This window comes from Rhinolophus sinicus, linkage group LG06 (genome assembly GCF_036562045.2).
Source record: "Rhinolophus sinicus isolate RSC01 linkage group LG06, ASM3656204v1, whole genome shotgun sequence".
Classification (NCBI taxonomy): Eukaryota; Metazoa; Chordata; class Mammalia; order Chiroptera; family Rhinolophidae; genus Rhinolophus; species Rhinolophus sinicus.
The window spans coordinates 157,778,464-157,789,027 of record NC_133756.1 but is presented as its reverse complement, the minus strand read 5'-3'; the positions used below and the strand labels follow the sequence as shown (position 1 = coordinate 157,789,027).

The 10,564-nt window shown below is 55.2% G+C and overlaps 2 protein-coding genes across 7 annotated transcripts in view; one reads left to right on the top strand and one right to left on the bottom strand.

Annotated features, from left to right (window-relative positions):
- The first annotated feature begins 11 nt into the window (after nucleotides 1-11).
- TMEM258 (transmembrane protein 258) lies at nucleotides 12-3,089 on the top strand. Its single transcript, XM_019754025.2, has 4 exons — nucleotides 12-132; nucleotides 1,614-1,723; nucleotides 2,278-2,414; nucleotides 2,980-3,089. The coding sequence occupies exons 1-3, from the start codon at nucleotides 130-132 to the stop codon at nucleotides 2,402-2,404; spliced, it is 240 nt and encodes a 79-aa protein (XP_019609584.1). The 5' UTR covers nucleotides 12-129; the 3' UTR covers nucleotides 2,405-2,414; nucleotides 2,980-3,089.
- A 577-nt stretch (nucleotides 3,090-3,666) lies between these two features.
- MYRF (myelin regulatory factor) overlaps nucleotides 3,667-10,564 on the bottom strand; it is a 33,639-nt gene continuing 26,741 nt past the window's right edge. For all 6 annotated transcript variants that reach the window (XM_074336477.1, XM_074336478.1, XM_074336479.1 and 3 more), the window contains 7 exons: nucleotides 10,372-10,557; nucleotides 9,838-10,089; nucleotides 8,128-8,215; nucleotides 7,820-7,894; nucleotides 7,363-7,468; nucleotides 6,430-6,504; nucleotides 3,667-6,240 (listed from right to left, as the gene is read on the bottom strand). In XM_074336477.1, the coding sequence (XP_074192578.1) occupies nucleotides 6,160-6,240; nucleotides 6,430-6,504; nucleotides 7,363-7,468; nucleotides 7,820-7,894; nucleotides 8,128-8,215; nucleotides 9,838-10,089; nucleotides 10,372-10,557 (863 nt within the window). In that variant the 3' untranslated portion in view covers nucleotides 3,667-6,159. The remainder of the gene's footprint in view (nucleotides 6,241-6,429; nucleotides 6,505-7,362; nucleotides 7,469-7,819; nucleotides 7,895-8,127; nucleotides 8,216-9,837; nucleotides 10,090-10,371; nucleotides 10,558-10,564) is intronic.

The following is a 10,564-nucleotide window of genomic DNA, read 5'->3' as shown; positions in this document are numbered from 1 at the left end:
ACCACAGGACTACAAGATCCACAATGCCACTTGCGTGGGTACACTTCCTCTTCCGTCTGAACAGCGCTCCGGCTCCTGCCGACGTGTTCTTCCGGTGGCGGAGCTGCGGAATATCTAGCGCCCGGCAAAATGGTGAGAGGGTGGAGGGGAGTTCCGAACAAGGCTATGAGGACCCCTCAGAGCCCATCCCACTCCCCGTTTCTCTCGTGGAGGCCTCGGACGCCAGAGATCCAGGGAGCGGGATGCTCCTGTATCCTCCGGCTTGGGCTGAGGGGCGGGGAAGGGAAGCCCTTTGCCATGGACTCCTTAGGCTGAGGTTTTCATCTCGCGAGCTTTAAGGGTGAGGGGCGTGAGGTGCATTTTTAATAGCTTGGAATTTTTTATCTCTGTTACCCTTGATCAAGAGGTTCTATCTGGAAAGTTCTTCCCCCTGCCGAACTCGTACTTCTCCTGCAAGGCCCTGGGCAAAAGTTACCTTCCTGCTGAAGCATTTCCCACTGTTTTCAGACACTTAGCCGCTCTCTCCCGGGGGCTCCCACAACCTCTGTGCAGACCTCTTGCCACGTGTCCTGCACTTCTTTGTTATCTGTCACGCCTCCCGGTGACCACCGTCTGACGTGCCTCTAGCCTTGGGATGATGTTTATTCATCTTTGTATTCCCAGTGCCAAACAACAGGGCCTGCAATTGGAGGCTCAATAAATGGCAGCGATTGTCTTTGTCATTTTTAGGGGGGAATGGATGTTTGTTGAATTGAATTCCTGTGTCTCTTAGAACAATGGGGTCAGTTTACTTCTCTAGAGTTGTTATGTTCTGGATTTTAGAAGCGTTGGCTGGCGGGTGACAATGGAAGTTAACATTTGTACAGAACTGTATGTTTACAGCCCTCTTTCACAGGCATTATCTCATAATCTTTCCTAAACCTTGGAGAGGAAACAAACACCTATTGAGCAACTACTCTATGCCAGGCAGTAGCCAGATGTTTTGACGTTGGTCATCGTTCTTAAATCATAAATCAAGTCCTGTGAGATAGGTACTATAACTATATACTTGACTGAGACTCGTGTTATTCAGTAGAACCAGAATTTTAATTGAGGTCTTTTCCCTGTATCTCCTGAGATTCCATGATAGTGTAGTGAGAAGAATACAGAATTAGAATTTGAGATCTGGGTACCACCAGACCAGTGTCCACAGACATGGGTCCATAAAGCTCCTAAAATTATAGGCAGACTTTTTCTCACATGTGGTTTTTCCCAGGCAGAGTCCATACCTTTCATCACAGTTTTTTCATAGTGGTCAGTGGCCTCGAACAATGTTAAGGACTATTGATTTATAGCTAATCGGTCATCTTCTATGTCTCAGCCTCTGACTCAGCTGCCCTCTTGTCTCATATTGAAAAGACAAAAGTGCCACCTTCGTTTAAGATGTAGTTGTTGTCATTCCCAAACTGAATCACTTGATGTTGGTTCTGAAGGATTTCCATATTTCCCAGGCTGCAACAGGCCTTTAGCAGTCACAGCAGCACGAGGCTCCTCGATAACCCCATAGTCCCCCCCCACCCCCAGGTTGAAGCTGTGGGATTCTTTGATGGCTCTGATCTCATGCCCTCCCCTAGGAGCTTGAGGCCATGAGCAGATACACCAGCCCCGTGAACCCTGCTGTCTTCCCCCATCTGACCGTGGTGCTGTTGGCTATCGGCATGTTCTTCACCGCCTGGTTCTTCGTGTATCCTTTCACTAAGCAGTCAGTGGGCCAGGATTCATGATGTGGGAAACTGAAGCAGAAACCATGCTGGGTACATGCACCCTGCCAGTTTTGTTCTGGTTTGGGGATGGAAGAAGGTAAGGAGGTCGAGGGAAGGCTATTGAAATCCAAGATCAGGTTATGGCCTTATTTTCCAAGTTCAGGTGAACTCAGTTTGCTCTTCAGATTTCAGATAGTAAGCAGAGGGCCTGGCTAGACTGGAGGCTTGGGATAGGAGATCTGAAGTTGGAAAAGTGGTGTAAGGAGAGGTGCCCTCAGGTGTCAGGAGATCTGAGGACAGTCCAGATCCACCATTCATTGGCTGTGTTACCTGGGGCAAGTGACCTAACCTCTCTGGGCCTCATTTTCTTCCTGGGTGGTATGGAGTACCAGAGTCCCAGTCATCTCTTGGGCCCCTTTGCTTGGCTGCACCAAGCCAGACAAGCTTCCCAGAAAGCCTGTAGCCCAGCCTTTCTCCCAGAGCTGCACTGGCCTGTGCAGAGCCTCCCTTTGCTTCTCCTTAACCGCCCTGCCAGTTACGAGGTCACCTCCACCAAGTACACTCGCGACATCTACAAAGAGCTCCTCATCTCCTTGGTGGCCTCACTTTTCATGGGCTTTGGGGTCCTCTTCTTGCTGCTCTGGGTTGGCATCTACGTATGAGCGCCCAAGGGTAAGAGCTGTGACAGGGTGGGCACAACCACTTGGTTAATGGAGACAGACTCAGCAGAATGGATAGGGACACCAGACACATGTGCCTCTTTCCCTGTTCCTAATGGGGCTTTGAGCCAATTGTGACCTACTTTGTCAGTTCTCTGCCTGCCTTTGGGATGTACTACATAGGGCTGTGAGCGCAGGCCTCCTGTGGTTGTGCATTTGCCTCCTTAACGGGCCACACACCACTGATGTGGAGAGGCTGCTGGGGAGTAGGCCAGAAGGGGCTCGGGGCCTGGGACTTACAACTTGCTACAAGGAGTTTTGGTTAGTCCGAATGTTTTCAGGCATTGAAATAAATCTTGACTTAAGTGATTAAAAAAACCAACCAACCCCCCCTTAAAAAAAACAACAACCCACCTTGTTGCAGATAACTCACCAAGCAGGTCATAGAATTGGCTCTGGTGGCTTAGCTTCAAAGGAGTGTGCCCGTCAGCCCTTGCCCCAGGAGCACAGGGGTTCCGGGAGGAAGGTTGGTGAAAAGAAGGATCATTGGTTTTCATTTTGATTCCCTTCTCTTTCAGGTTCCAACCAGGCAGCTTCACCGAATCCCTGCTTTTGTAAATTAATTTTTTTTTAACTATTCCTGGAAGTGTCCTACTTGTAGCTCACAATAAAGGCAGATGTGTGACCATCCTGTGTGGTGCCCATTCTGTGGGGTGGGGGTGGCGCTGGTGCTGGGACCTACCTGACTTCCTCAGTCCCAGCCCTTCCCATTTCTCTTTTGCCTTTCAGATGGTTCCTGCTGCTGGGATGCCCTGCTCTCTACCCAGGAGGGGCAAGGGGTTGTAGGAGGGGTGTCTTGTCCTTGGAATTGAAGGCTTACCTGTGGATAGGAAGGGGCAGGCCCACCCTCCTCTGTTGTTTCCAGAGCAGACTTCTCTGGGAACCCACACCCTTCATGACTGCCCTGGGTCAGTCCCCTGCTGTAAAGGTAGCCACCCTTTGCTGGGCTGGTTGACCCTCGCAAGGCTCAGTTTGTCCCCTGAGAAGGCTTTTCCTTAGGATGACTACTTTTAATCCAGGTAGGGCAGCAGTGGGTCCGTGGAGCATGTCTAGGGAAGGGGCTGCGGAGTCCTGTTCCTAAGCCTAGCGTGAAGCTAAGCAGGACATCTGTCTGGCTTGGACCCCCGAGATTCCAGTTGGTCCTAACCCCACAAATGATTCCATCTCCCACCAGAACAATCTCAAGAAGAGACAGGGAGGCAAGCTCAGATACAAAGCCGTATTTATACATTTATTTATATACGTATATTTACCTTGGAGGAAAAGAACAGTTCAGGGGGCAGGAAGCAAGCAAGCCCAGGGCTGCTTCCCTTTGCCTACTCCAGTCAGAGTTGGTACACGATAAATACGAGTCAGAGCTCAGGGATAGGAACTGGGAGTTAACTGGGAGGGGCGCTCTATGCACACGCAGGCTTTTGCAGGAGATACACTAGGAGCAGGGCTCTTGTGCATTGAGAGGCTCTATGTACAGCTTGAAGCTTGGGGGAGATTAGCCCAGTGGCTACAGGAACAAATGCCAAAGGGGACAAAGGGACGGATGGCTGCTGGATCCTGGGTAGGGCATGGAGCCAAAACACCCACTTATCAGCCCCAGCCTGCAGCTGTCAGCCTCCAGCAGGTGGCCCATTCGCTTTCCCTGCCACCCTTTCACCTTACTGGGCTTAAAACAACTTTGGTCCAAGGTTGACCCCCACCCCCTTTGAGCAGCTTGGAGCCCCCACTTGGTCCCAACCCCTGCACTGAGGACCCCTCCCCAGGCATGGAAACAGCCAGCTGCTAACCAGACTGGGGCTATGCTGTGTCCAGATGGGCTCCAGGGGGCAGTAGAGGGTCATTTTCCAGTTAAGGACTAAGGGGTGGCAGTCTAAGAACTTGCAGCCCCCTGTGGAAGCCCCAGAATCCTATTATAATGGGCGGGGCTTGGCAGTTTTAAGGCATTTAGGGAGGTTCCCCCAGTGGGAGGAGGGAGAACAGACTAGTCCTAAGGCTGCATGGTGTAGGGAGCCATGTAATTCCTATGTCAGAATGAGGGAGTGGAGCCACCTTGGGGAGGGGTCTGGGAGGCCAGATATCCCCGCTAGTCACCCAGCCCCCCAGTGCCTCCCCATCCTGAGGATAAGTGCTTTGAGATCCATGGCAGAAAGGAGGCTGCAGTGCCCAGGCTTCAAGATTTAGCCCTCCCCACCCCCACCACCCCCTAAGAGTCCTCCTGTTCAAAGCTGGAAATGAGGATGGAGAGGGGCAAGGCCTGGTTCCCAAAGAAGTGGCCAACTATCACAGGGCAAAGACAGATGGCAAGTCCCGCCCCCATGTCTGAACCCACAGCAGACATGGCGAAATGATTTCCACACTCCTTCCATGAGCCGGGATGTGGCCTCAGAACGCCGCAGGTACCCACTAAGAAAGACTAACGTTGGCACTTGACATAAGTCTTCTGCCCTAACCCAAGCCCACTGCTCTGCTCCTGGGAGAAGTGGGCAGAGATGGGGCCTACTGCCAGACACGGGCCCCCGCCGCTTGGCTGTCCAAACCCAGCACGGGAGCCCTTGATTTGGGGAGGCAAGGCCACCAGCAGACAAGGAGTGGAGAGAGAGGCCAGAGTCTTGGCAGTTGGGAGTGGAACAGATGTCTCAAGGCTCTCGGGGACACATCAGAGCCAGAGTCCTGTCTGCAAGTGTCCCCCCAGGGCTCTGACCCACTCTGGGCTTTCCATCTCCACCCTTCCACTCCTGTCCCAGTTTAAGTGCATTTTAGTAGTTACTTCATTAATAACAGCAAAAAGCTATTTGCATCCACCCACCAGCCAAGTAGGCCTGCTGCCTTGCAGGGATTCCTGCTCCTCTGCTCAGAGAGAATGATGGGTCACCGACACCGAGAGCTCTGGCAGCTCCCAGGAGCTCAGGCCGTGGGGCTGCACCACATCCTGGAGCCTCACAGGGAACTTCCTTTCCAGGAAACTCCAGGTTCAAGGGGCCAAGGCTTACCTGGCCCACGGGCCCCACTGGTTCCGCCAAGCACTCAGTGTACGTAAGGCACTCGGTGAGTCTCTAACCCATGCACGGCTGGCTTCAGTTGCCCCGGGAGCTCTTGGAGCCAAGCTCTCCCAGGGAGAAGAAACCTCCTGGGCCACACTTAAAACTTTGAAGTCCAAGTCCAGCGTAACAGTCAGACCCCCAAAAGTCCACCATCTAGCCACCTCCCAGGGAGCAGCTTTGCGGGTGAGGGCTGTCAGCCCTCCACTGATGCATGGGTCCAGCCAAGTCTCAGGGCTCGATCCAAACCCCCACTGATCTCAAAGGCGGGAGGTCCTTTCTGAGGGTTACAAGGGTTGGCTCCCAGTCTCAAAAATGGAAGCAGGGAGGGTGGGCTCTGGACAGTCCCAGGCTTCCCTTTGCCTCCAGGGCACCTGAAGCCAGCCCTCCAACCACCATATCTGGGCAGATGTGAACTGGTCCTATCTTGGTCCCAGGAGGTCTCTCTTCCGCTCCCTCTGGGGTGTGAGGGGCAACCAGCAGGAACAGCAGCTCCAGTGTGAGGACTTCCAGTTTCACCAGTCGAGGGGAGGGCCAAGCCCAGCTCAGTCTCTCCGCGGGAGAGCCGGCGGGCGGCGGGCTCCAGTGTAACACCACTGCATCCAGTGTGGAAGGGGCGCCAGGGGACCCCAGGGCCTGGTGTGGTGCTGCTTTGGGGAGGGCAGCTCAGTCACACAGGCGGTAGAAGCGGAAGTAGTAGTCCGTGGCCGGCCGGACCAAGGCCTCCGAGCTGCAGTTGGCCTGACCCTAGGTGGAAGGGCAGGAGGAATGGGCATGGTGGCTCGGGGTGCAAGGCAGGAGGCACTCCCCCCGCTGACATCGCCTGACACTGTGCCCCAAGTTCTGCCATGTGCTCTGCAATCCCCCATGCGCCCCCAAGCCCCACACAGGTACAGGTGCCTGGACCTCGGGGGCAGATGGAGTACCCATGCTCACCAGCAGTGCCACCCGGAAGTGGTAGGTAAATTCGCGGAAGGACAGGATGGTTACTGGCCACTGGTGGGAAGTGCCCTGGAGAGAGGAGAGAGGGTCAGGACAGCCCCCCACCCCTATCCCAACTAGCATCCCTCTCACATGGCCATCACAGCTCCAGGCTGTGTGGCCAGTTTTATGAACCGGAAAAGCAGAGCGCTCTGAAGAGAGAGAGGTCAGAGGGAGAGCGGTCTTGGGGAGCAATGGCAGCCGCCCTCAAGGCAGACTTTGCCAGGTACCCACAAGTCAACAGCTGCCCTCACCTGGCCCCAGCCTCTGCCCTCTCTTCTCTACCGTCCCTCTCACCCACTATGCTCCAGGCACATCAACGTATTTCATTAACCCCATCCTCACTACAGCCCAATGAGGCGATGCTGCTTATAGATGAGGAAACTGAGTTACTTGCCTACAACCACACGGTGACATGGCAGAGCCGGACTTCAAATCCATGTGTGTCATGCTCTCTGGCAGGGCAGCGTGAGGCCCAGCTACTGGCAGCTTGCCCATCTCCCACCTGAGGCTTTGGCTTCGCCTCCATATTACGTAAGCTCCACGTCTAATAAGCGCCTTGCCAGGCTCTCCCTCTGCTTTCGGGTAGTCTCCCCTCTCTTCAGGGCTACAGGGCATGGGCCCTGTGGGGGTTCTCACCCACTCCATCCTTTATTTTCTGCATGTCTTTTTTCCCTGGCTACTGCGCTGTTGGAAGGCAAGACCTGTGTGTACCCCCACCTCTGTCCCCCCACAGCTGGGTCCAGCACAGGGCCTGCGACAGAGGAGGCCCCAGTGAGTATTTGTCGACTAAACACAGGAAGGGGGAGCAGATATTCCCTTAACTTGTGCTGTGAGTCAAAACTTTGGGTCACCTGGCTGGCCCACAGCTTCCCAACTGCCGCCTACCTGGGTGGCCTGGTGGGTGTGGAGGCTCTGTGGAAAGCCCCCCTCCTCACACGGCTCCTCCTTGGACATCAGGCTGCACAGCACCACAGACACTGGGGACGAGGAGCTGGGAAAGGCCCAGTTAGCAGGGAAGTGGGGTTCCAAGTTCCTTCACCCAGCCATCCCTCCACCCCAGTTCCCCAGCCCTGCTGACAAGCCACTGAACCTTCATTCAGCCTGAAAAAGATGCCTAATAGTCAAGGTCCTAGAGGCTACAAACCCGTTCCCATCCACCATCCCCAGCGATCCTCACAGCTGCTGTGAGGCAGCAGCCCATTTTACAGATGAGGAACTGAAGGCCAGAGACTGCCAGAGTCACACAGGCAGGGAAGCATGGAGCAGTCCGCATCCCTCCTGAGTCCCCTTCCCCAAGTTGCCTGGGGTCACCACATCTCTCCACTCCCCAGGCCACACTCACTTCATCTGCAGGGTCAGGCTGAGGTGCAGTGGGGTGCCACTGCTCACGGGGATGTGGTAGGTGAAGTTCCCAGGCCTGAAAGGGCAGAGCGGGCTCCTCAACCCAAGGCCACCCCCACAGGCCCCACCCCAATTGACTCCTGAGCACCCCCGTCTATACTAGAGCCTGTCAGGGGCCTATAAAGGAACTGCCCCACCTTGTGGGATTAGTTCCTGCATGATGGGGGCAAGATCTGGACATATGTACTGCTGGGCTCATGTCACCTGAGGGAACCTGTCCTTGGGGTGAAGGGAGGGAGCCAAGCCCACCTGCAGGCATGCCCTGGAGCGCAGTACTGGGAGGTGATGGGCATAGAATTCTCCAGCACCTGGATGGAGGTCAGGGAGGGCGCCAGGTCTGCAAGGAGAGAGGCTGTTGGGGCAGGAAGGAGGATGACGAGGACACAGAAGCCAAGCCTTTCATCGCCAGACTTGGATCAGTTACTCACACCCTAGTGAGTAAGCTTCAGGTGATTCTTTCTAGTCCCTACAATGGCCAGGGGCACAGCACCCTCTTCCCCAGCAGCCCTACGACTAGCCAGTTCCCATGAGCCTGAGGTCTGTCTCCTTAACACAACTAGAACACCCAGGAGCAGAGACGGTCTTCCATGTCCCTTGCCAGGGGTGTACAGAAGCCCGTTCTTCAGGCCTCTGTTCCTGATGGCACACCTTTTCCCCACTCTGGGTCCGGGGAAGTCAAGCTGGTAGCTAGAAATCGGTGGGAGTGCTCACAGATGCAAATCTGGCTCGTCCTGCACACGCCCCACCCGCACCTCACAGAGAGCCAATTGTTAAACATCTACCAGCACACTTCTGCTTGTGGCCCTCTCTGAGGGTGGGGATGGGGCTGAAGTGTGACATGGGGGTGGGGAGACAAGGCTTTCTTATCCATCTCAGTTCACCTGCAGGCTTGCTGCTGCCTGACCATCCACCAGGGAGGAGAAGCCAGGGCCATTAGCCACGGAACATTTGCTAGACCTGGTATATTTTCACCCAAGGACCCCAACAGGACCCAGAATGCCTCCATGGGGCCATGGACAGGTATCAGTTACAGACATTATGGAGCGCGCCCTTGCACTTCTCTTCTGGGCAAACTCCCACTGCCCTTCAGAGACACTCAGCTCCAACGTCACCTTCCTGACCCTTCCGATAGCCTCCCCATGTCAGCCTGGGCTGACTACCCTCCTCAGTCGCCAGGCCACCTGTGCATCCCCTTAGAGCCTCGTCACACTGCTGTGTTTTGGTGACTGTGAGCTCTTTGGGAGCAAGGCATGTATGTGTTCATCGCCCCCAGTGCCCTGTACTGAGCCAGCCACACGGCAGGGCCCAGGAAATGGCTGCCTCGTGAGCATCTAGCCCGTGGGGGTTTCCCCATCACTTTGAACTTCAATCTCTGCGAGCCACAGTTTCTAAGCTTTTGTTTCTTTAAGCCACAAAACCCATCAAATGACAGCTGAAGAGGACGTCCAATCCCCAGAGCAGAGCTGTCTGGCTGAAACCAATAAGGCTCTGGCCTCCCTTTCACACCCTGGGGCACCTCGAGGAACCCAGTTTGAAAACTTCTGCAATAAAGAGTTCCCTAGCTTCGTTAAACCAAGGGTCTGAGGTTTGCAAAAATTGAGGGGACTGACCCTATATAGAACCCTCCTCACTCTGGCATGGTGACACAGACGGAGCCAGGCAGATTTGGGATCAAATTCCAGCTCTGCTGCTGATGGGTTGTATGACCTTGGGAAAGCCACTTCACTTGTCTACAGTCTGCACAATGGGGGAAATTCCTTTCATGCAGGAGTGCTGTGAGAATTGCACTAGGTGATCTGTGTAAGGCTCCTGGCCTGATTCCTGGTACTTACGAACGCTCAGCTAGTGTCACTGATTGACAGTTGTGCACCCAAGCACTCCGGTGCCTGGGCTGAAATGGGCCCTGGCCAGTGAGCTGAGCCTGGCTGGGCTGAGAGGTGTAGGGCGTAGGACAAGTACCTGACTGGTCCTGGGCCTCAGTGGGCTGGGCAGGGCCCAGGCCAGGGTGGGGGGCCCCTCGGCGGGCTCGGCTATGGAGACCAAGGCTGGGGCTGTTCTTGGTTTTGCCCTGTCCCCCAGGGAAGGGGACGACAGGGCTAGCCACAGGCTCCAAGCTCTTTGGATGCTTGAAGTGGCCAATGCCATTGGCTGACAGGCCCCAGGACTTGGCTCTGATGTTGGTGACTGGCAGTAGGGCCATCTGGCTGGGGCCTGTGGATAGAACCAGGGACAGGTGAGAAGAGGAAACTGGCTGCCTCCTGCCCAGCTATCTCTAGGGCCCCACTGGACTCTGGGTGACCCCCCTCTGTCTCTTGTTCCTCTTAGGGGGACTCCCCCCCAATCTTTTCCAGAGCCTAATTCTAGGTTCCAGGAGACCCTACCCCCTGCCCTCCTCCCCCCACCCCACACCCCGGCCAACGAGTCTTTGGAACCTTTCTCTGGACTCAGGTAAAACCCCCCTCAACCCAAACCCTGGCTCCAAAATAGCCATACCTGAGCGGTTGGTGGAGGGACTGGGGCTGAGACCCTGACTAGGGTTAAAACTGGGGCCAAGACTAGGGTCAGTGGCAGGGCTTGGAGTGGGTGAGGAGCAGCAGACGACCGGGCAGGGGTGGCTGGAACAGAGGTCTAAGGCACGGATGGCTGGGCCTGGGGCCAAGCTGATGAGGCCAGTGGTAACTGAAGA

Coding starts and splice junctions, on each gene's coding strand:
- TMEM258 (XM_019754025.2), top strand. Junction 1,724..2,277: donor TTCACCGCCTGGTTCTTCGT/GTATCCTTTCAC, acceptor CCGCCCTGCCAG/TTACGAGGTCACCTCCACCA.